Below are 25,988 nucleotides of genomic sequence, written 5' to 3'. Positions count from 1 at the left end.
TGGTGTGGCCTTATAACATAGGGAAGAGTAAAGGCAAGTAGCCTGGTGTATGATTGAGAGCATGTAAGAGGCACTGGATTTTTCCAGTTCTGGAGAGGCAGTTCCTACCCCTCTCAGAATCTACATGTAGGACCTATAGAGGGGAAAGACCTTGTGGGAGAAGCTTTTCCCTTCTGTTATTTACCTCTTCTGGAGTAATTCTTCCATTTTAAATCTCAATGGACTAAACAGGTATAGTTATCAGCCTTCACTGTCCTGTAAGAAGTGATGGTCAAAGTGAATCTAATGGCTCAACCTCTATTTTTTGCCTTCTTACCTTGCGTCTGGGCTGGGCCAAGGAGCATGATTTAATGAAACACTCAGGGATGCACGTGGCTGCTCTGCTATGAAAGAAATTAGTAACGGCATGTGGGCTGTGCATAGGTCTCAGTGAACACTGCTGTTCATAGATAGAATGAGCATGTATGGAGCATGTGCACATTAGTAGCACGAGAACAACATGATCTCATCCCCAAAATCACCAAGTGCAAAAAAATGTAAGGAGACGTAAAACAGTTGGAGATTTCAAATACAGACCTCTGTTGTCTTGTGTACTTTAATGAATGTTGAAAATGGTTTTCATTTGCAACTGGCTTAAAATTGTGGTGATATGTCAATAAGAAGCATTATGCTACCTGTGTGAAAAGACACGGGAATCAGCATATGGCTAATAGTGCAGAACCATATATTATATTACAAAAAGACAGCTATTTATTCCTACGCTTGAAGGAGAAGTGTGGCACCTGTGCTGCTTTATACTTCGGGGCATAAAGGACTTTATTTCATCTATTTGCTAGTTTTATTGCTGTTGTGAGGGTGACAAGAATGGGACCAGTATATACATAATTCTCTGCACTTGGTATTTACTAAACTTTTTTTTTTTTAACTTTTCAGGTTGTCCGTCAGATGATGTGGCTGATGGATCATATTTTTAAGTATACAAACTTTGGTATTGTGTCTCTAATCCATGGAGACTTCTTTATAAGACAGGTAAATGGAAACATGTTGTAGTGCTTTGCTTTATCCTTATATTTGGAATATTGTGGTGTTATGGGACTCGCCACCGCCTGGATGGTTTGCAGGATGAAGTAACTATGCTGTAATGTGTATGTTTGGGTAGAGCTTTGTTGTGAAACTGCTTTTTTCCAAGCTTATTTTTAGAGCTTTGTTGTGAAACTGCTTTTTTCCAAGCTTATTTTATTATTTGCCTAGATACAAATGTTTATGGAACCCAATTATGTTGGGAGCCTTTTATGAGAGACTGATACAAGTGAAGTACATGGGCAGTCCTTTCTCTCACTTCACTTCTGACTGCCCATTCTTGGCATCTCTCTTCTTTCCTTAGTGACCTTGAAGCTGTGTGATGAGTTTGGGTGGTCATTATTCTGATTGTCAAAATTTCAGATAAGGAAAGGCAGGACCATCCCTTTTGATGGTGACATGGTAGTAGACCAGTTTAAAGTGTTGATGGACTTGCATAAGTAGTAATTAACTGATTCTTGAATCAGTTGTTATTTGAACCAGTTTTACAAATTCATGAAATGAACCAGTTTATTATTATTTGAGCATTGGGAAAGAATGCGTTGAGCTCAGCATCTCAAATGTTAAGGAAATAAATAACCTCAGGTTATTTCTTCCAATGTGGGGTGTTGGGTTTTTGTTGTTGTTTGGTAGTTGCTGATGAAACTGCACGCTAGAAGTACAGTGATGAGCATGAACCTGCTGCCAGATATTTGAACTGCAGCATCCAGCATACACATTTCTTTCCTATCCTTATTTTTATTTGTCTGGACTTCAAATGTATAGGCAGCCAGAGAGAATTAATGAATTTTCACTCTACAGCAGAGGAGAAGCTAATTTACTCAGAACGAAATAAAGAAATATTTAATCACAGCTAAAGTGAGATTTCTCACTAAGACTAGAGGCATGGTTAGAAAACCTCAGGTGAAATTAGATAATAAAATACAGATCTCTAGAGATAAACAACTATGTACTGTGAAAGTATGGAAAAGGACAGGTCTGGCACTTCGTGAAATACAGGTCTATTTCAGTAGTTAAAATTGACAAGATACGCATTCTGAGGTACATGTGGCTATGAACTTGTTAATTGTAATTTTCTGGATGTGATGTTGCAATTCCAGTTACAAAATCAAACCCTTACTGAGCTGCAAAAACTAAGGCTTTTCGTTTTGTAAAGTGGCTGAGATACACAATGTCACAAATAGAATGTCATCATGAGTCTAAATATAAACCAATTGAAAATAAAATATTTCTTGGCTATTAGTTAGCCTTTGGGTGTAGCAAAAACACTTAAGGTGAGTGAGTAATGATCCTTTGCCTAACTATAGAAAGGCCCTAGGTAATATTTGGATGAGCAAATACTTTTTTTTTTCCCGCTGTTAAATAATGTAATTTGATCATGGTACAGTACATCCAATTTGTTAAAAATGTACATTAGCCTAATTTTCCTGAGCAGCACCAACGATAGCTTTAGGAACGCCTCTGAAGTCTGCTAGATGTTGGCTAGTATTTTCTTTTCTCCCATTGAAAATGTTACTGGAAACAGAGACTGTTGGTAACTTGCCATATCGGTGACATGAAATGCATGGCATCCTGAATTTGTCAGCAGTCTGCTGCTATCTCTTTTCTTTCCTTTAAATGAAAGAGGGCCAAGCCCCTTCCCTGTGATGGTGAGCAGCTAGCCATGGTCTTCAAGAACTGGTTATATTAAGGAGCTGCTTCTGCTTTTGTATGACTTGCTTTCTCTTCTTCTTGATCAGTACGTTAACTGTGGTTTATCTTCCAGTACTCCTCAGTATTCCACTAGTCATGGTTGTTTTTAAACACTCCTCTCTTGCCCATTAGTCCAGTAGATTTTTCTGTATTGCAGCAGCATCTTAAACCTCACGGTATTTGCTAAACTGAAATTTATTCACCAGTCATATTCATCAGGTTTGTTTAGGTTTTGGAGAGTTCTAATATCTAATGTGTGAAAAGTTTATTATTCACTGCTCTTTTCTTAACTGCTGTGCTATCCTGGAGTCCTGTGGTGTGGTGAGAAGGGACTGGTTTAACTGAGGAACGTTTATGTTACTCTTTAATTGCATTAATATGAGCAAGCAGAGCTTTTTCCTTCCCTTTCATGAGGTAAGTTGGAAGTAGTTGCCATCGTGAGACTTAAATCTAGGAGAAACTTTCACCAGACTAATCTTCAATAAAATACTGGTTCTTGTTGTCTTCCACTCAACCCCACTCTTTCCCTCTTCTTCCTCTAATAAAAAAACCCAGCCAACCACCAAACAGTGGAAGGTTTGTGGCAGTTCAGAGAATTAAAATCACCTCTGCTGAGGAGATCTTAAATTTTGGACTTCTGTGTCTTTTGAGTGATTTGGCAAAGTCACTTTGGAGCACTCAAAAATGCTAATTGATGTAAACTCATTCCTGTGAAAATTGGTGTAGCTTGCTCTTGCAAGTGTGCAGAGACGGAAGAGAAAAGGTTGTGGTTGAAAATATCAAAGATACTTCTGCAGTAATTAAGGACATATCTTACTGTCTTAAGTGAAGAAGTTGCGCTAATACATCAAAGAGGAGAAATGAGTCATTCAAGCGTTGCAGGTTTGGGTGAAATCTGTGGTTCTGCTGTGGTAAGCCCCCTCAGGCCTGGTCTCGAGGTCTGTCTGTGGTACCTCCTGCAATGCTAGTATGGGGTGGAGGTGGGGGGAGAGCTGCGTAGAAAATAGTATAAGCAAGGATACTGTTTGGCTTGCAGAAATTACTAATGATAAGCAGACCTCCAAATCATAGCTTGACCCCTAGACTGTGTTTGCAGAATGCAGTTTAGCAAATTCAGCTTGGGACCCAGTAACAACTAGGGAATTCTGTAAATACATCCTCCTGTTACGTGACGTTCCCACTTACAGTCTGGACGTCACTCTTGTGGAGAAGTCATCAAATCAGGAGCTTCGTTCTCAATTTCAGGGACCTTTTTTCAGCCTTTCTGTAAAGTGGCGTTAATTTGGCCACCATAGGTACTCCGAGGAGAACATTGTTTTGTGTTGTTTTAGGGGCTTATTTCTATCTCTGGAAAGAGAGAAATCTTAGAAATGTAGTACTTACCTGTCTAATATTATCTCTTTTAAGCATTCATTTTATTTAGGTAATGTTTTATCCTTACAGGGAAGAGCACACCGTGACCAGCAGCTTGTGTTACTCAAGGAGCATCTAGAAAAATATTACAGGAGCCGCAATCGGAAATGGATTGTTTTATTTCCAGAAGGTGGCTTTCTTAGGAAAAGGAGAGAAACAAGCCAGGCATTTGCCAAGAAAAACAATTTGCCATTTCTTAAACATGTCACCCTGCCGAGACTTGGGGCAACACAACTAATTCTGAAAACGCTTGTAGCGCCGCAAGAAAACGGAACTCCAGCAGGTGGAGATGCTGTGATAAAAGGTAAAGACTGCTTCACTCTGGTGGATAAAAAGCAAATTGAATGTGTAAGATTTGAGTTAAGCAAAAATATTGTGTTGATTTGGTCTCTTTAAATGTCAAACACATCCATAATGGACATTCATATTTATATAAATGTTTTCATGTTTACTTTTAGTTCCACTAACTTTATTTCTGATGTTGAGACAAAAAAAAAAGAAAAAAAAAAAAGAAAACCGTAGTTTTAATTTGATTTAATCTATGGTGTGGCTGTGTGAAAGCTTGGCTTGGCACACATGATGGGTAAATATAAAGATACTGGAATGAGCACCCAGAGTGAGGAAGGTGGGCTGCTCCTTTCAGCAAGACTGATGATTTGTCTTCGTTTATGGTAGTATGGAAATATAGTAAAAGTATTTCTGGAATATGCAAACTATATATTCATAATTTCTATTCCTGGCTGTAGAAGCTTCTTTGCGTCCAGTATTGTATACTTCATTCCTCTTCCTGAACTATTTGCTATTGAGTTTGAGTTGTTCTGTTCTCTGCAGATTTTTATGAGAACTGTCCCCTTTGTTGCTGGAGTTAACTGTTGCTGGTGGCTAGATTTGAAGGATTGTTTTTGCTGCCTTATGTTAGAGTTATGAGGGAATAAGAATATTCCTGTAGCATTACTGTTCTGGAACACCTGGGCTGTAGAGGGAGGGTATAGCTGGGATATAAATAATGCCTGTAGTTATTGGACTTGATGCTTTTACTCTCTTGATTTTAAAATTAACTTCCTGGCACGTTCAAGAGCGGGTTTAGATCTTAACCTAGTTGTAGGTTTCTGTTACTTAATATAGAAACAATGACTGGGGGTTTGTGGTGGTGTCTTGTTGATGGGTGGTGCTGGTATTTCCATAGCCAAGTTATTGTAGTTGTTTAGCGGTTTGGAACAAAGGTCCATGCTGATGAAGCCACATATGCAGATGACTTCAGTTTTTTTCTGTCTGAAGGTCAAATTTCAAGGTTAGCAGGAACCTTTATACAGAAATCGCTTCCAGATGTTTCGTTTTGAAGTTAATCTCGTCAGCATAAGAAATTAATGGAGATGATGTTCTTGCAGGGGTGGAGGGAAGATTTTAAATGAACTGAAAATCAAGCCATGGAATGCATCAGAATATTCCAGGCTACATTCAGAAGTGAAAAGCTGAAGAAAGCCCTTTCTGTCTTAGAAAATTTTAGGTTTAGAAGAGAGAAACAGTATACCCCAGTCCTTGTTGTTTTTTAAGGGGAAAAATTTGGCCTGTTCCTTTTCTATTTCTTCCTATCTCAAAGGCAAAAATGTATGAAAAGCAAGAAGTTACCCAGATGAATTACAGTCCCCCTAGTTCTGTAAAGGGAGCAAAAGCACTTGTCAAATACCAATTTTATGTTTTCATACTCCTAGATTGCTATCACCTTAGCTGAACATCAAACCTGACTCTTTTTTTGAGCAGCATGATTCAGACTCTGGACAAGTGAGCATTTGATAGTGGTTGACCTAACTGGGTGCTAAAATAACGGAATTGTCTCACAAATACAGTGGAGCCCCATCTGTCCGCTCTACTCAAAAAAACAGAAGGAAAGATAAATGGGCAAAAATAGTAAAGAAATGTGTGGGTTCAGCTATCATTCTTTGAGAGTAATGGACATGAAAACATAATAAAAGGGATGAAGAAGGGAAGTAAAAGTAAATTTTATATGCTAGGAAAGAGTAATATCGATACATAATGAAGCTGAGAGTGTTTAAGTCCTCTCTTCTTTTAAGCTTACAAAAATGTTTCTAGCATGGTAAAATTTCCCATTCAGAGATGTATGAAAGGTAATTCTTGATCAGTATCTCGTATAGAAGATTCTTCCTTTAACCTTCTGCTTCCCAAATGCTTTTACTGTACTCTTGCCACTGCCACTTCAGAAAATTTTTGAAGAATGTTCAGTTGAATGAAGTATAATTGTATAAATTGATAAGGTTATAATATAAAATTAGAAGCCTAAAAAGTTAGTGATCACCTGTGCTTTTTACCTGTTCTATCTGTCCCAGTTTTTTAAAACCACGTGAAAAACCCTGGCTCAACCTGAAATCAAACATGTCTGTGTCCTCTTCGAGGTGGCCATTTGAGCGGTGGGTGCTAGAACTAGATGTGGTGTATACAGCAAAGGTTTCCCTGGTGTCTTGCCTAGAGATTGCGTATAAACTTTTGCGCATCATTACTGTACTCCTTTGCTTGAGAAATGGCGTTTTTGTCAGTAGCATCACACGTGAACGTCATGGTTGGCTGAAAATGTTTCTCCTCTGCACTGCTTCTTGTACTTTATACTATCTTATTTAGCAACGTTCCTGGTGTCCTGGGTTACCAAATTATTCAGCCTACTAAAATAATCTTTCTTCTCCATTATGTATCATTCTCTCAATCTTTTTGTTAATCATCGAGCTTTATTGATAATGATGGGAGTTCACCTCCCTCCCCCACCCAGTTTTAAATTGCTTTGTAGATTAACAGTTAATTCCTCCTCATCAAAAATTGTGTCCCTTTCCTATTGAGTTTCCTGGGTAGCTGTGTTACAATGAGTCATGATAAACAGTTGCAGTGTTCTTGAGTGCTGTCACTTTATTAGTACTTAATTAATTTTAAATGATGCTTGTAGCTTTTATACCATTGTAGATTTTATAGCGTTCTACTTCCTGAGCTGGAACGGTGTATACTACTGGGTGAAAGAAGGAAAGATGATTAATTTGTAATATACCATTACTCTGCACCCTAATTTGGTACTAACCCAGTTGCGTACAGTGCTTTCGTCATGTCAGCTCCCCAGCCCAGCTTGCTTCTGTCGGTCAAATGTCACTGAAGTTTTGGCCTTCAATAGTTCAAGAATTGTGCAACAGATAAATGCTACATCATCTGTCCTTCTCTAAGGTCTCTAATCTGATTTCTGTTGTCCATTTCTTAAGAGGTGGGTTTATGTTGTGAAGTGCAAGGGTTCATTGGCCTCCCCAGAATTTCGTTAGCCTTGATTTACGATATTACTATTCTTAATAACCAATCCCCTTTTCAGTTTATTTTTGTACTAGTTATAAATTTTCCACATTGTCTTACCTGATTCTTTCTCTGTAAAGTGACAGGAAGAACAAATGTTCCTGAGCTAGACGATCAATAATATTTAATTATTCTTGTACTTAAACTGATCAGTTCTGTATCAGTTGCTTTTCCAAGGCAAACAGCCTCTATTGTCTTAATTTCCTCCTCCCTCCTAACAGTTTTCCAAGCCTTCTTTCATATTTAAAGTCCCAAGTACTAGCCTTCATCAGGGTGAACTTTAACTTATTGCTGGTAAATACCAAGTTAAATGACTAAAACAGTTGTTGCTTTTGCTGCCTTTTGAAACACTTGTTTAATTTAAGGAAATCTTACAATTTTATTTCTAAATAAATAGGATGGAAAAACACATAGGAAAGATAGTACTATCTTTTGATGGCTTGAGTGCCTTTGAGGCTAGAAAGTACACACAATGTAGTAAAGTGGTGTCTGTGCCTGAAAAGGTGGTGTAAGTTAATTCTGGTGTCTGATGAAAGCATCCCTCTGGGCCCATGTACGGTGCTGCCCAAACAGAGGGCTGCAGCCAGCACCTGCATTTGAGGAGAAGTTTTTAGTGCAGAACAGAAATACAGGCAGCACAGAAATGCTTGATGCATAGCCATCATCACCTTCACCCTGTAAGAGAGGGGGTGGTGCGTGCCTGCGGGGGTATTTTATGGGTTCGGGTTTGTTAATTTTTTTAACAGGACACTTAGTCTCTGGCATAGTTGCAAGTACAATGTTCCTTCACTTAGTAAGAATTGATCTTGCGAGTTTTAGAACTAGTAAAATGTTCTAAATGCCAAACAGCTGCCAATTCACAGGAGTTTGGAGCAATTGTTCACCGAAGATAAACCTTCCAGAGCTTATTTTTGATCAGGCTTGCTCTAGTATGTTTTTTTTAATTCTGCTTTATTTTACCATGTGGCATCTGATCAGAGGTTTTTATGAGTTTGCTTAAAGCTGTATTGAAATCTTATCTTACTGCTTTCAAATGCAGCACAGTACATTCAGTTCTGATGCTTTTTGTCAGAAAAGTTCAATTTTCTTTTCTGCAGAGCTGGACACTGGACTTCATAATTGATATTTTTTTTAAATCAAACTTTTTGATTCACTGTTATATGAGGAATGTGACTGGAATAACATGTGGGAAGGCCTTTTTTTTTTTTTTTTTTAATCCTGGAAAAGGGGCTTCTTGTTTTGTTCCAGGTGACTTCTTACAGAGAAATCTGGGAATGATAAAATGTTACATCTGAGAGCTAATCTTTGAGAAAAAAAGTTAATTTTAGGGTCAATGGTCCAGTTGATCACATGAGGATAAGTAGAGAACAAGGGGCAAGTTACGAGAATGCATTACTGTGCAGGGGGAGGCAACAGCCTCTTCTGGCTGCATTCAGGGTGATGTAAGTGTTCAGGAAACCACACCTGAATACTAGTGAATGCTAGTAAGTATTTTCTTTTTCAAGTGGAAGCTGCGGTCCTCAGGGTCAGGCCTGGCTGGTGCATTCTTTCCCACTCCAGATCCAATCTGGCAGTATCGCACCATCCAGAGCTCGGCTGGGGGTGAGGTTTCCTGCTGAAACCTGTCTTTGCAACTTGCTCTTTTTCTCAGTGGTAAACACTGACGGTGTGCTGGCGGGTTTGAAGAGTTCTGCGCATAGTCAAATCTGGATTTTAGCACTGGTTGAGGGTAAACCCAGGGAAGAAGAGAGAGGGGATGAAGAGAAGCTCTGAACCGCATGAAATTTGTAATTGTAGACAGTCAGGTATATGCTGTGAGAGGAGAGTAGAGGGTGACAAAGCACTGAATGCCTTGAAGACACTGATGTAAGTCGCTTCATAACTAAATAAGAAGCAGCTATCACCAAATCCACAGCTAGAACAAAAACAAGGAGAATAGTTACAAAAATTTGTCTCTGCTGGTGACTTAAAAAACAAACGACAACAAACCAAACACAAAAATCTCCAACCAACCAAGAAGTTAAGAAACTGTTTAAATTCTATTTTGATTTTTTTGTCTAGGCCAGAAAGCTACTGTTAGCTGTGACTGTTCAGTCTTCTCTTAACACTCACAACACAAGTATGTACCATGCATACCAGGGTACATTGTTACTACGTAGTTTGGATGCAGCTGTGTAGACAGATGCCTGCAGGCCTGTTTTGAACATTTATGTACTATTTCAAAAAGAATCAGGCTGCTCACATTCTGAGGCAATTTGCGGAATCAAAATCCTCCACCTGCGCTGAAAGTGGCAAGCAGACTGATACCACAGAAAAAAAACCTAGTGCTCGAAGAGATCTGCTTAGATCTGGCCTCTGAACAGTTTCTTCTGCTGCAGTCTCCAGCAGGCAGGCTGCTCAATCTTTCAGCAGGTGCTAGGAATGAAGGATGGGGGTGTCTTCTAATGGCAGGTAGAAAGTAGGTAGAAAAAGGGTTTGGCAAGCAGAAGCACCCATGGCTGCATTGGCCAAGCCAAGCATGGCAAGAGGAGTTCTTGAACAGGTATATGCAACTGCCTTTTTTTCAGCTACATGTGCCAGACCTGATTCACACCCCGTTACAACTAACGCAGCAATCTTTCTGTTCCGAGTTTCTGTTAGTGTGTATTTAAAAAATAGAGTTTATTCTTGTTCAAAGGTCTGCTTAGGCCTGAAAGCAGTGTCCTCAGAGAGACTGAGGTCCTACCCTTTGTGTTGTGTTTGTGTTGTCTGGTATTTTTTCAGTTTCAGGATCTGTTAGAGCTTCATGTCTTTAACATAAATATGCTCATGAGCAGGGTGCAACATGGTATAACCCCCCCGAAAGCACTATAAGATTTATTTCACAATTGATTTTCTGAAATCCTTGGTGACTCAGAGGTTTTTGGCAGTGTGAGATCTTGGATGATTATGTAAGGCTTATTTTAAACCAGAGCATGCAGAAATATGCCTGTGGCTGATTTGATAGCATGTCTTGGTAATTGTACATGGAGGGAGCTGTGCTAAGACCTGCTTGCTCTAAAGGAGGGTCTATGGAGGCTGTTGTTACCTTCAGAAAAATTGTTGTGTGGGTTTTTTTTTTTCCTTTCTTCCCCTAATCTGGGGTTTCTGGTGGCTGTCAGAGGCAAGTTTTTCTTCCCACCCTGTCCTGGCGGGGCTCAAGGTGAGTTTGGAGCTGGTCTGAGGAATCCATGCAGCAGCTCTGCTCCACAAAAGCAGAATGTAGGACATCAGCACAGAGGAGGACTGCAGGAGTCTTCCCGTAATGAAGTTTGAACCATTAACCACTGAAAGAACAGTTTGAAATACTAGCTAAATATTTAATAAATGATTTTAAAAGATTTTACTGTAAATAATAAGATAATGTGCCCATATTCATCTGGCACTTTTTAATTGCAATTAAAATGATCTCTGTTGCTTACTCGGACAATTTACTTTATCCATTCTTACTTTACATCTGGGAAAATAATAAATTGAATGGCTTTGTTCAGAAATCCATTTCTAAATGAATACTTCTGTGGATTTACTATTAATTTGTTATTGGCTTTTCTCTAATACATTGCTACTTTTAAAATGAAGGACTCTGTAGTTAGTGCTTTTCTTAAGAGACTTGACAAGCACTCTGTCATGATGCTGGCAAGACTGGAGCCTCTAATGGGACCTCGTGTGCTTATTTTATGTGTCTTGTCAGGGTTTTAAAATACTGCATCTCCAGAAGGTGACACTGGATGCTTCAGCTTAACTCTTCAAGCTTGCTCTTGGTCAAATTTTGGAATAGCATATTGCATGCTACTAATAACTCCTTACCTAAATATTAGGAAATACTGTCTAGCCTTATTCAGGTAGTGTGCGTACATTTGTAACAAAGCAGTACAACTCCGCTGTTGAGTAGACACCACTACTGAAAACACTAGCTGCTTGTTAAAATAATTGATAGATCTATGTGATAGTGTTGCTGTAATTGTCTTCTCACACGTAATTAAATTAAACACAAATGAAATGAAATGGAGGTAGAAACTTGCTAGTCAGTCCTTGCATGTATGTGCTGGTTTGTGCTAATTAATAAGTGGGGTTTAGAGTGCGCCTCAGACTGTGTGTTGCAGATTTCTTCGTGTGTGTGGTAGCTCTTCTGTAAAATTTGAGTGGCGATTCTGGGCAAGAGCAAACATCTGTCTAGCCCAACATCTTGTCCATGGCTCCAAGTGGGTATTAGAGGAAGAGTGTGAACACAGCAAACAGGCATCATACTTCTCCCACGTGCTCTCCTAGTTTCGGACTTGTTTCCAGTGTGGTAGGTTTCCCAAGCCAGATGGGGGCTGCTGCCCATTTAGTTAACCCTCCAACGGATTTCTTCCGTGTACTTGTCCAGTTTCCTCTTGAACCCAACTCGGCATCCTTGACATCCTTTGGCAAGGGGTTCCCCACAGTTCTATTCCCCTCTGTACAAATAATTATTTCTCTCAGTTTACTCTGAAAACTTTTCCTCTCGGCTTCATTTTGAATATGCCTGTTCTCGTGTTGAGAAAGACAGTCTGTCCCCGTGCACCTTCTTTATGCTGACAGCGTTTCTGTCAACCTCTGTCGTACGTCTTTCATAGCTGTATCAGCTGCAGGCTCAGAGAGTCTTGTACTTTGTACTAAAACTTAACACCTCTTACGTGCTTCTGCCAACAGGTGGCTGTTTTTAATAGTCTACCCTTTAAGTGCTTTAAGATACTGCTGGGTATGATGTAAGCATATCACTATACTAGGATATTAAACATTAAGTAAGCATCTTACTATACTAGTCCAAACATAACGTGACCTCAGGTACAAGGCAGCTCCAGTTCCCACAGAATAAAGTTGACAAGATAAACTCAAAGTGCCATCTTGGCAGCGTGCCCCTGCTTCCTGGTTGCTTTCCAGGTCTGCTGCTCTCCCTCTGCAAACCTGTGAATTGAAGACATACTAGAGGGAGATCATGGCTTGGCTGTGTCTGACCTTGACCATTGCTGGTAGTAACCTATGTTTGGATTTAAGTTTGACTCTCCTGAATCATCTCCACAGCAAATATTTTCACCTCCTTTGATCCTTTTTTTCCCGGTTTCTAAATGTGCTGAGCAGCATTTGAACTTGCACTGGTATCCATCTTATTGGAACCTTGTGGATAAAATCTCCTCTCTGTTGTGAAAACTGACGTTCTTCTATTTGTTGCTTTCTTGTCTTTAATGCACAAAGTGTTGTGTTTACTCTTTATCCCATAACTCAGATTTTTAAGAACCTTTGAGGGATCTGCATGTCTGTTGTTTCATCAGTGAGCTGCAACTGCAAGCTCTTACAAAGGCCCAGTTGTAAATGTGCTTAAAGTCCAGACCAAGAAAGTTGGATTTTTATTTTTTAACTTCCTTTTGGTAGAGGAGGGGAAGCACCTAACTTTTGGGCCAACATGTTTTGTGACTGTATTCACACCCAGTGAGTGAACTTGTTCTGTTCTGTGTACTACAATACGTAAGAACAACAGAAATAACTGTGAAAATAAAATCCTGGTCTAGCAGAAGTTTGTAACAATATTTTTGTGCTCTGTAATGAAATCTGGATTTTATTTTTGGCTGTCTAATTTTATTTGTGCCTCATACCTCATGAAGTAATATAAAAATGGAGTAAGTCTCAAATAAAAGACTTGGATGTTCTGATTACTTTTAATACCATGTTTCTTTTTGTTTCTAGAGAGCAAATCGAAAGGCCTCCAGTGGGTGATTGATACAACCATTGCGTATCCCAAAGGTGAACCTATAGACATCCAAACTTGGATTCTTGGCTACCGACAACCAACAGTGACACATGTACATTACAGGTAGGAAATAAACCTTCTACTCTTAGATTGAACTAAAATACTAAAACCCCAAGTACTTACAAATTAGTAACATCAAGTTTTAGGATATGGAAAATCTGTAGCAATGTCGTCTTTATGTGTGTCTCTCACAGGTGGGCAACTCATTATCTAAATAAAACACAGCTGTCTTTTCAAAAGTTCAGAGACCATGCCGTATCTTAGCACATTTAAGTTTTTGGCTAGTGTCCTGTGGCTGAATATAGTAGTGAGGTATATGTTCGATGGCTAGGTCCTCCTTTCCACTGTAATGCTAAGGTGCTGGCAAACCGATCTTGATTGTTGTTTTTTTTTAATAATGACAGCAAATTAAAAATCACTGTGTTATTAAATAAACAGGTTTCCTGAGAGATAGTTATATATTGTATTTAACTTTCTGACAAAGAAATGTCAGCTTTTTGACTCGAAGCATACTCTTAATAGTTGAGCAGAGCAACACTCTGGAAATTGACTCTCATCGACACCTAGGATGGGTTACTATTAAAACTTTCCTCCTCAGCAGTTCTTTGTCTCAAGACCTAATCTAATGGAGAGAGAAGCTGCATTTTGCTTTTGGTTTGCAGTTAATTGCATGTCTGAAATTTCCAGAAATATTTTAACACTTTTTCTATACCAAATAAGTTGATCACATTTTATCTCAAAATTGCATTTTTTTTGTCTTAATTCCCTTTTGCTGATTTTGGGGAGCTTTTAGACTCTTACAGTAAGCTTTCAGATATCCACGTGTGGATCCCCTGGGGGGATCTGGCTTAACTGGGAATGACCTTCTCCAGCATTGCTGCTGTGTCAGTGTTGTGTGGTGCAGACTCCAGGCTGCTCACTGGAGTTCCTTTCCACGGCCATGTTTAAAATCTGTCCGTGCTTTTTATAGAAATCTGCCTTCAAGTTTTTCTGAAGGTGAACATACTTACACCCTAATTTACGTAAGATACCATAATATCTGTTGTGCTTTATTCAGGTCACCTTAGTGTACTCTCTCAGATATCTGGGATAATTGCAAGTTGAAGGTATTTAGAATTTTACTGAAGAGTATTTCTAAAAATACTTTGAAAAAGAGAGAAGGTTATCTTAAGTTGAATTAACTTCCTGCTTCTAAATGTGTATATTCAAAACCTATTTTTGAGCACAAGCATAAAGATGATGTAACCTTCCTTGTATTGAACTTGAATATTACAGTCTTCTAGTACTAAAATTCTAAGAAAAAATACTAGAAATTGTTTATTGTTGGGTGTAGGTTTGTTTTCTTCCAGAGGGTCTAAATCACTGGTTTGGACAAGGACAAGCCTCTCAATTTTATTTTTCTTTCTTAAGATTTATTTTATTTTTAATAACCTCTAGTTGTTACGACTGACCTTTAAAAACATTTGAAGTATGCCCCAAATGGAAACTAGCGCAGTGGCATGTCTCCGAAGGCGGAGTGCTGGATGTAATAGCTCTGAAGTGCAAACAGAGGGTCTTAAGTGGAACTTTGGCTAACTTTCCAGTCCTGGTAATTCTTAAATCGGCATGTCGAGTTTAGGCATGAGTCCTCTAGACTGTAAATGCTTTGGTTGGATGCAGGTTAGCAATTCTTAAAGATGTATTTAACAAAGTACTCTGGCTGTGACAGCGGGCAGTAGCAGCAAAGGTGCAGGAAGGCAGCCCGTGCACCGTCCCTCCACACGTAAACATGCGGTGGCTGCGATGTGTTCTGAGCAGGTGTTGCATCTGGATCGTTCTTTTGGTAGGTGCTGATGGACCTGGCCTTCATGAACTTGTCTAATACCATTTTTAACCTGCTTATACTTAAACCCTACAGTTGCCCATGACACAACGTGTAACTGTTCTTGAGAGTGGCAGCCAGGACCAGTTCCTTTTTGCTTGTCTTAAATTCCCCACCTGATGCCCTAAGTGGGTGCAGCCTGTTTCCTACGTTGTGCCAGAAGTGGATGAATCATTCCTCAGTGGCGCTCTCCCTGGCCTGTGATTTTACGAGCTTTCTCATATCCTGCCTTAGCTCCCAGCCCAACAAGCTTTCATCTATTTGGTGTCTCCTTACGCAAAAGCCTTTCCCTGATTATCTTGTTACTTCTGTCTGTGTCTTTTCTGGTTATGCTACAACTAGGTTGCGAGTTGACTGACATCCTGAATTCCCCACAGGGATTGTGGGATCGCTTACCAGAGTAATAAATAGCTAACCTTAGAGGCCGTGGCAGCGTATGCATAGCTGCTGGTGTTTTTTCCTTCCCCAGTGTTCATTGCCTTGCATTTACTGGTATTTAATTTTGTCTGCAACTATTGTCAGGTCCTTCTGCAGCTCTTCTCTTTAACTAGCCAAAATAATTCTATACCAAAAAAGTCATCTTGATTTTGTATCCTTTTTTCCAGCTTAAGTGTGTCATCTAGCTATGATATGCTAAGACAGACCTTTTAACGTATCTGGAATTAGAGCTGTAGTTTGGAATGAATATGGTGAATTTTCACCTTCAGTGTTTTTGACAATAAAAATTATTTTTAGATATTTTTGTGTGGCTTTAAGAATATTGTTCTGTTTTACATGAAGGATATATTTATCCATGGCAGGATTAGCAGAGAGTGACTCAACAGCGTATGTACATGACTTCACTCATGTTGCATCATCCTGTTCTGTTGCTTATACAGAAATTGTCCTGTTGGATTCCCTTCAGGGCATTAGAGCAAGTGATTATTTTTTTCCCAGATCCCTTGACTAGACTTCTTAGGAGTTATTTTTTTAGCAGAATGCTGTAACGTGATGGGCACCTTCAGGGTTTTGCCAACTTTAAATCATGTATGGATGGTTTGAACAGAGTTATTGGTACCACTGAGGACCTGTGAAGATGGAGCATGTGCCTGGGAAACTGGGGGTGGTGGACAGGGAAGAGTAGGGAACAACTCTCTCTCTGGAGTTAAAGAAAACACTACAGCTCTGCTGTCGCTGTATTAAACCTTCTCGGGGATCAGGAAGCCAGATATTTGAAGCCCAGTGGGCTGACATCAATTTCTTAGAGCTCATTTTTGAAATTACAGGTATGGCCAGTGGAAAACTGTCTCTCAGGAGCTTTGCATGTGTGCCTCCTGGGTACTGTCCTCACTTGTCTGAAAACACAATGATGTCTTGAGCCTGTTTCTGTGTCAGATCTTCATCGGGAGCAGTTATGGAAAACCACCAAACCCCTTTATGCTGGTTAAACAGCACATGCTACAAACAGCTGTACTTCGTGACCAGTTAGCTGATCCTTGCCCTGTCAACCTCCTTCCTCTCATCCCTGGCACTTCTGTTTGGGAATGCAGAGTGTCTTACTGTGCTGAAGTGTCCTGGGAAGTTTCTGTCCCACGTTGCTCCCTGGGAGCTGGTCAATCCATTGGGCAGAGGATGATACAGCAGACCTGCATAGCTGTACGGCTTGACCAGGAAACCTGAACTGCTACTTTTAAGTTCATCTTCCATGAAGAGACCAAAACATTGCTGTAACAGAGCCATTAGAGTATCTGGGGTTGGCAGCTGGGAACGCTGGCACTTGTTCTGCAGGTCACAGATTTGAGGTGGTTCCTCAGTATTTCTTGATTTTGATAACAATTTGGTATTAAGTACTCTTTTGTCCTTAACAGTGTAGGCAAGGATTAAATCTGTGGCTGAGGTTTGTCCTGTTTGCCAGAAGGCAGCTCTGCAGAGAAGGACCTGGGGGCTCTGGTGGGCAGCAAGTTGCCCGCGGGCCGGCAGTGTGCCCTGTGGCCAAGAAGGCCAATGGGATCCTGGGGTGCTTTGGGAGGAGCGTGGGCAGCAGGTCGAGGGAGGTGATCCTGCCCTCTGCTCTGCTCTGATGAGGCAGCATGTGGAGTGCTGTGTGCAGTGCCGGGCTCCCCAGTTCAAGAGAGACAGGGAGCTACTGGAGAGGGTGCAGTGGAAGGCTACGAAGGTGATGAATGGGCTGGAGCATCTCGCTGGTGAGGAAAGGCCGAGAGAGCTGGACCTGTTTAGCCTGGAGAAGACTGAGAGGGGATCTTATCAATGGCTACAAATATCTTGGGGGTGAGTGTCAAGATGACAGTGCCAGGCTTTTTTCAGTGGTGCCCTGTGACAGGACAAGGGGCAACGGGCACAAACTGTAGCACAGGAAGTTCCATGTCAATATGAGGAAAAACTGAGGGTGACGGAGCGCTGGGACAGGCTGCCCAGAGCGGCTGGGAATCACTCCTGCTCTGGAGACATTCAAAACCTGCCTTGATGCGAGACTGTGCAACCTGCTCTAGGAGAACCTGCTTTAGCAGGGGCTTGGACTAGATGATTTCCAGAGGTCCCTTCCAACCCCAATCATTCTGTGATTCTGTGACCAGATGCCATCTCTACTGTGTGAAAGGACAGTCGGGATTGAAACATGCTTTTCCCCTTTTAGAGTAGCCCAGAGCAAGGAATTGATGCATGACAGTGGTGGGCAAAAAAGCAACGTTTTCTGTGCTAGTTGAACTGGAGCAGGGGAGACTGCAGAGCTTTTTGTTCTGGTTGCCCGGTCAGTCCTTTCTGCTGATTGCCTTGGTCACAGCCTGTCTCTGTCTGCCTTGTGGTCTTTTGAATCTAGTGTTTTCCTCTTCTCATAGTGATTTTACTGCAGGATTATTTTTTATCCTACCTCGGGAATAACAGATGAGTGTAGAGGACATAGCAAGCAGCCTTATGTTTTCATTTTTATATGGTTTGCTAGCTGATGGAAATAGCAGAGGAGGATCAGTTTAATCCAGTAAAGCTCAATTCTGATGATGAGCTAAACCTTGTTTTTTCAAACTTCATTTTACAGTATAAATTACATGTTTTTTTGAAGTTCATAATCAGGCTAAACTGTGGCCTGATTTTCTTCAGGATGTCAAAAGTAACTTCCCTAGAAAAAAGGACAGCTACTAAGTTTCAGTTTCTTTAGAACACAAAGATGTAAGAACTTGCCCTTCTAACTATTGAATCATTTTTTTGACCCTGACAGATTAGTCTCAAAATTCATTGGAAAGTGCTGAAAAACTGGGTTTGCTCCCTGAAACATAATGCTGAAAGAGAATATCTAATTAACTTCTTCCAGGTCGAATGGCACTGGCATTTTTGGGGGGATTTTCAACCCATCTGTTAAAGCAGTAAGCACTAAAAAAAAAAAAAAAAGCTGGAAGGTGCAAGTCATCTCTAACTAAAAGCATAACTGGGAGACCTGCCCTTTATTACAAGTTTCTTGGGAAGGTTTGTTTCCTCTTCTCAGAATGCTTTAGCTTTATGCTTGGGTCGTTTTGTGATGTGCGTTGGCTGTAAGTCCGGCATCACTGCAGTTACACTCAGCAGAAATGGGCTGCGTGGTTTGGGGTCTGTGTAGCAAGACTTCATACTGTCTGCTATGCTCCCACCATTTCCCCACAGTGAGTTGAGCTATGGGATTATTTCTTTTCTTCTTAACACCAGTCACTTCTTTAGTCTACTGACTTGGTGTTTCTCAGCTAGTCTCCAAGTTTCTCTAATAGTAAGATCTCCCACGTGCTGCAGCTCTGTTGTCCAAGCCCGAGAGACAAAAATTGCAAAGACCCTGGCTGTGAAGTCTGTATGATGCGTGGCTTCCCCTCAGTTGAGAATGGCGTGGGGTTGGGGTTTTCTTGCTTTAGCTTCCTGCTGGGTCGTGCCTGGGTATGACCATACCTCCTTGCCTTGGCACTGCGGTAGTGCTTGCGGTGTAGAGGCCCCGACATCGGAGCCAGTCGTAGTCGCCTCCACCACAGACGATAGCTGCATTTAATGCTGCGTGAAAGTACCACGCTATTTCCAGCCGACTCAGCTGTCTTTGTGCCATAATGCGGACAAGTACTATGTCACCTTTCTTTGTCATACCAGTTTTTGTACTGTGCTGCTGTTGAAGCAAGTTTTCGGCTGCTGAGGAAGTTCTTTTTTTGTGTCTACACTGATACACACTTACTGAAATAAACTAGACTCCTAGCTATAAATAAGATGGAAAACATCGTGGTTGCTGTATGAGTTTTGCAGAAATGTGAAGGGTGTCTAGCTTGGCAGTATATTTTAATACACTTTTTAAATGCAAGTAATCTCATGCCTGAGAGCTACCAACAACCTTCATCGTGCTGAGTTTATTTAAAGAGTCGTTGAAACAGCAACAAATACTATGATTTAGGAAAAAGCAGGGGGTAATAAAGAACTTTAATTCAGGGTTAGGACAGATGGTGAAAGGCAATTAGTACTTCAAGGTGGTACCCGTGAACTTCAGTATTTTAATACAGAATCAAAAGTTGTTTCTCCAATAAGGACCATTTAAGAAGTTTAAATGTTTCTGAAATGCTGTATTTCTGAAAATGATTTGGTATCTTTTGAGGAATGGCCTATCAGTAGCTCCACAATTAGTAGTCTCCATGATTTCTTAGTTACGCCAGTATGTCTTTGGCAGTTACATCTCCTTTTTTAAAAATCCTTTCTTCTTTCCTGGACTATCATTTATGCTAATACATTCTGGTTTGGGACAAAATACACATTTGTGTAGTGGTTTAAGAAAGTTGCTGTCCCTCAGTCAGCTATATGGAGTGTCCCACATCTGTTGTCACCTCACAGCTGCAGATGGGTAACCTCCAGCTAGAAGACAGTGCTTCATTACTGAGACAGCTTTGTCAACTCAGTCTTTACTTCTACCACACGCTTAACTTCCCGGGTGCAACCTGTGGTGCCACTGCTGTTACTGAAATTTAGCCCCTTCCCCACCTCCCCCTGATGATAGCAAAGTAGCTGTTCCCTTGGTGAGAAATGAAATATTTCCATTCCACTTGAATTTTCTGGTCAGGTTATCTTATTCAGTGCTCTTAGATTCCTTGTTTGACACACCAGGAACAAAGGTGCTCTTATTTTCGCACAATGTGAGGTTAGTTTTGTCCAAAAGCTAGAGAGATTCAAGTGCCCAAGAAAATCTAGAAGCTTCAGATATTACCTGTTGACCTTATTCCTTGTCAGGACAGCTCTATGTGCTGGTAACATTTCATTTTCTTCACAAGATCAGCAAAATTTGCTCGTAGTGGCGTTCCTGATGCTGGCTACCCAAAGGTGGGGTAGAGCCAAGACTATGCTCACGCTGTCCACAGTGACACCTGATGCCATGTCTCATTGGAAAGAAGAAACTGTTTCCTGCATCTTTTAACAGCAGACCTGGCAGACCTCGCAGCTGATGGTTGGAGATCCAGTCAGAGCAGTGGCTTTCCGCTGCTGTTTTGGATCAGTTTGGAAGAGTTTTGTAACAGTAGGCTTTCTCAGTTACCTGTCCTGAACCCAGACTCCTTAAAGAGGGTGTGCTTTTAAACCACAGGGGCCAACTGAACCATCTGATGGACAGAGAACAATGATACTGGCAGTATGTTTAGTATAAATACTGGGGAGTTTAGCTTCACCTTTTCTGCTACAGGAAGGGCTTGTTTCCAGAGTTTAAGGGTTTTTTTAAACATTTCGTCTCTGATTTAGCTCAGTCATTAGTAAGAATGTTCCACTTGTAAAAATAGCTCTGGAAAATCTAAAAATATATTTGTAAATGCTTCTAAATACGCTCGCGCTTACCATTGCTAAATTGTGACAGCCAGTGTAGCATTACTGGAAAACCAGTTGTTTTCCACTCTGCACTAATATTCATTCAAACTAGTTGTAACGGTGATTGCTTTTTAAACTTCTAAGAAACAGAGTTTATATCCAGAAGTTCAAGTGTTCTGGCGCTGTATTGATTCATACAAAAGCCTGGATGGATTCAAGCAAGAAAGTGGCGTGCTGCATTCCATTAGTCTCTCACAATATTGGTATCACTTACACTACTTTGCTACTCCATTAAAGTGCCAGCTTGTAAATTATTTCTAATGAGCATCTTGTAAGATCTTGTAATAATGTTTTCAGACCAGGAGGTGCATCTCTGGAAAAATACCAGGCTTAGCTAGGTTATTGGGCTGTAGAGTTGTTACCCGTTAGGTAACGGAGAAGTGAAAGTGGAGGTGAAGAATATCTCCAGTTTACAATGGAAACGGCGTATGAAGCCAGGTAATCCTAGACCACTGTCCTGAGCCCACACACACGTTCTGGTAGTTCTGAACCATCTTCAGACTTGTGTAAGCAAGCATCTGTCCTTCAAAAATACCATGAAACACAATATTCGGTTGCAGAGTCTTTTTATCTCTTCACAGCAGATAGGCAGAAGAGAGTATAAATAGCTTTGGCAGCTCGGTTGTGTTTGGGGACAGAGAGTAAGTCTTTCATAGTGTTATACGCTCAACAAAGATGGTCCTTTCTCTGTGGGTGTGCTTTTTACTTGCCTCTACATGATTTAATTTTAATCCGCTGTACAACGTCTGTGTTTCAAGATAAAATAGTTCTTTATTACCTGTCGTCGTTCTTGGTATGCACACTGAGGACTTGAGGTATTTACTGGACCACCAACTATTTCATAGTATCTGTCTTTGGCCAAAGACTTTTCTTCAAACTGTATTTTATGTGAGATAATAGTTGCTGATTTCTGGTTACTGAGACTGGTTTTACTAGAGAACTCCACAGCGTGAGAAAGATGTAGGTAGAATTGCTACAAAGACTACAGTGATGTCTGAGTTCATGTTGATGCCACAGTTGATAAATAAAATTGTTCATCTCCTGACATTGAAGTTATCTCTGTATACCAAAGCACCGTTATTTTTAATTCGCTTACTAGAGCAATGCTTTGCTGCTTTTCTTCTCCACTTAGAGCTTATTTTCCCATGCATCAACCGGAAAGGAAGAGGTACAAATGACTTGGCAACAAAGCAAGCAAAGATGTTGAAAACAGTAACAGCAGCAAAAGCACTCTTCACGAGCATCTTCTGCAGTTTGACATTCCTGTGTCCGTTCAGACACTGCCCAACGTGATTGTGGTGTTACTTCAGATTCTTTTCAGTAGAGTCAGTCAAGACTGTGTTGAAAATGAAATGAAAAATCCAGTCATGAAAATAGAAGCATGGCGTAGATGACAGGGTAAATGGGAGCTCACCTGAAAAGAGAAACTTACCGGTCTTTATGTTTCAGAGTATGACTATTTCAGTCTAGCCTGATACACAGATCTCTTCTGCACTGGCCTTCCAGTGAAATGTAGTAGATGTATAAGTTCTTGTATACATCAAAAGGCACTTAGGGTCTACTGAGCAGATTTCACAGTTACTGTAAGACTTGAAATTCTTTTTTGAAAAAAAAAAAAAATAATCCACTAGGGTTCGGTGGGTCATTTTGGGGGTTTCTGTATGCATGTATCTCGGTGAATTCTGCCCTGGATTTTCTAAGTAGATCTGGTATTCACTGTGGAAGTACCCAAACGGTAATTCTTCCAGTGGAGTTTTTATAATATAGCAGCAGTATTTGAGTACACTTCCTTACATGGTCAGTTTTCAGCATAAAACCTGCCTTAGAAATTTCAGACAAAGATGCTGGCATCCTTTGAAAAGCCCAGAGGACATATTTTCTGGGATACAGAAGAGCTATTGGTATTTAGTGATGTTGTGTGGCTTCTGCCTGTTGAAGAGCTGCTTCTTCAAAACTGTGGATGAACCTTCCCAGTTCTTTATTTCATTCTGTTTCAGTGTGTGAACTTCATTGCTGCTTGGTTTGGGTTGTGTTGTTTTTTTTTTTAAGGATAGTAATATAGTGCGGTGGTATTCTATCTAAAAAAAACTCCAGCAACTTGGTAGCTTTATCAAATGCTGCAGCACAGCATTTGCTAGAAGTTAATAATGCCAATGTCTTCTCTGTGCATCTGGCTGGCAACCTGGTGTTTCATATCCTTAATACCTATGTTATCCGTGAATTGGAGTGAGAATGAACCATGCAGTTAGGTTTATACCAGAATCACCTTCTGTGTTTAGAGGTGGGCTGTTGCAGAAGGGGGGAGTTTGTGCTTCGCATACAGAATGCATTTCCTAGGTTTAATTTATGTTTGTTTCTTTGGTAGGATTTTTCCAGTTAAAGATGTACCGGCAGAGCCTGAAGCTCTTACACACTGGTTATATCAACGGTTCATTGAAAAGGAGGATCTCTTGACACATTTCTATGAAACAGGTAGGATGATATCCGGCAAAGAGAACTGTGCTTTGTTAATGTCTTTTCTTGCAAGGATCTCAAGATGCTTGAAGAACATGTGTGCATTCTTCACACAAATGTGGTAGATGTAATTAGTACTGCTTTTTATGTGGCAAAGTATGATAAAAATTATCTAGGAAAGGTAAATTACTCAGATAACGTTAGAATGGGGTAGTGTTTGGAAGCTGGCACATTCAAAACAGATCTAAGGAAATCCTCCTTTTTTCTGCAATAACATACAGTTCAGCTGTGAAACTTGCTGCCATGGGCTTTAATTGAGTGGAATAATTTAGCAAGATGCAAAGAGGTAGTGAACATTTGCATACATAGTAATAGTATTCAGAGCTTACGTTAAGTTTGGAGACGATATAAAACCTTCAGGGTTTCAAATGAGCAAGTTCTTGACTAAAAGGGATTAAGTAAGACTGTTACGGCAGGTTATTTTATCTGCTTAGTGTGGCTATTTAGCATGTTCCTCTGGCACTTGTACTGTTAGAGAAAACTGACGTAAGTAGTCTGCAGGCCTAATCCAAAACCGTAGTCCTCTTCTGTTTCCTGCTAAGTGAAACAGAGATGTGCTATGATTGGAAGGATCTGTAAGAATTACACAGCAGAAAGTCTCTGGAGTCTTGACCTGCAGCCCTGTGCTGGCCCCCTTGCTGCGAGGTACTGAGGATCGCTTCTATCGTAATACACTTTCTATGTTAATGGATCAGAGGAATCTAAATAAACTTGGGCATTAATAACATTACCAAAGGGATACTGGCAAGGATGTGATTTAAAATACCAGGTAAATACTTTGAAACTATAGCTGGAGAAGTGTTTCCTCAAGGCATTTTTTCCCCATCCAGTTGATCCTGAACTATGTGCCCTCCAGCAGGGGGGTGTGGGCGTGTGTCAGAATACAAAATGGAAGAATTCATCATCCTAAAAAAGAAAATCAAGGCAGGAAAAGATAGTTTTATTTCAATGTACAGGAAAGGAAGTTTATCAAACAGACTGAGTAGGAAGACTCCAGAAATGATGCAATTTGTCTCTGAAGAAAAACAATCTCTTCATTAACAAGTATCACAGTTGTTGAGGGGGGACGGGGGATATTCCGTCACCCAAACCAACTGAGGTTAATATTCCAGAGTGGCTATGTTTAACAAAGACACTACTTCTATTAGATGATTTATTGCAAAGACTGCTTTAATTTGATTGTGAGTGCTTAATTTATCGTTTGTAGTTCTTAAAAAGATTAACAGACTTCTTTAACAACCCAAAGATGTATTTTGTTTTATGAAATATGGCTGTCACTCTGCCATCGTTGATGGCAAAAGTCAGACCCTGCTGTATGTATCACATCCAAATGTGTATAGTGGACTTCATTAGCCAAATAACTTTGTGAATCTGTTTAAAACTGCAAGTGTAGTCTATAGGAGGTAAAGAATTCTTGTTATTGAGACATTATTACACAAATACTATTAAAATAAGTCATACCCAAAAAATCTAACTAGTCCAGAATTTCAGAGAGCATAATGAAAATAATCAGATTTGTTCACAGAAATGTGCTTCCAAAATAGGATAATTGTTTATAATTTGCCAGTGTAATCAGTATGAATTAATAAGATGTTTTAAATGTAAATGCTATGACATAGGCATGTGCCTTACTAGGCATAAATTAGCACAATTTAAAGCTACTACCATTTATGCCAGTTGAGATCTTGCTGGCGTTGCTTTTGTTGGCTTACTGCAGAAATGGTGTTACAGTTTTTGGAAACCCCCTGGAAAAGCCCTGAGGCCTAACGTGAGGGGAATCACTGAAGGTGCTCAAGAGTAAGCTCTTTGTATTGACGTGTTATGTTGCCTCAAGTTGGTGGGGTTTTAAGACTTAGGGCTGTCTCAGCATTTTGATTTTCATGGGGTTTTTTAGTTTTGTGGGTTGGTTTGTGGCTTTTTTAAAAATACACACTACTTAGGAACTTGTCTCACTTCACAAAGCTAGAGTAACACAATATGTGAAAAGTTATGATATGTTAAAATGATAGTTTAAAAGTTTAAAAGTTAAAAGTTGCATTGGCAACGTCATTGGTAGGAATACAATCTTTTGGCATATTTTTGTTTGGGAAGAGGAAGAAACAAAGCCTAAGACACCTTTTTCCTTTTTGCTGTATTCCTAAGTGTTAAGAACTTTAATTGATCTGGGAAAACCCTGTAATATTAGACCTCTTAAAAAGAAAAGTATCTCCCTAAAATCTGCATATGAAACTGTCCCATCCTTTCTTACAGGTGCAGTTTACACATTTCATTTATAAAATTTAAACCATTTACAGTTAATATCTGTATGAATAAGAAGTACAGACTCCTATTTTAGCAGCTAGTAAAAAGCTCATGTTGGCAAGTTCATGATTTCTCTGAAGTCTTCAGCAAGATAACCTTGAACACTGCAGTAACACAAATGATTACATTCAGCAGGACAAAAGCATGTGGAGACTAATTAAA

At 40.1% G+C, this 25,988-nt stretch overlaps 1 protein-coding gene across 3 annotated transcripts in view; it reads left to right on the top strand.

Annotated features, from left to right (window-relative positions):
• Positions 1 to 25,988, top strand: part of LPGAT1 (lysophosphatidylglycerol acyltransferase 1) — a 67,148-nt gene that overhangs the window by 33,527 nt on the left and 7,633 nt on the right. For all 3 annotated transcript variants that reach the window (XM_037405251.1, XM_037405250.1, XM_037405252.1), the window contains 4 exons: positions 934 to 1,029; positions 4,216 to 4,489; positions 13,249 to 13,375; positions 23,377 to 23,483. In XM_037405251.1, the coding sequence (XP_037261148.1) occupies positions 934 to 1,029; positions 4,216 to 4,489; positions 13,249 to 13,375; positions 23,377 to 23,483 (604 nt within the window). The remainder of the gene's footprint in view (positions 1 to 933; positions 1,030 to 4,215; positions 4,490 to 13,248; positions 13,376 to 23,376; positions 23,484 to 25,988) is intronic.

The sequence above is a fragment of the Falco rusticolus genome, chromosome 12, assembly GCF_015220075.1.
Source record: "Falco rusticolus isolate bFalRus1 chromosome 12, bFalRus1.pri, whole genome shotgun sequence".
In the NCBI taxonomy this organism is placed as follows: Eukaryota; Metazoa; Chordata; class Aves; order Falconiformes; family Falconidae; genus Falco; species Falco rusticolus.
The sequence above is the reverse complement of the archived record's forward strand: the minus strand, read 5'-3'. Positions and strand labels throughout refer to the sequence as shown.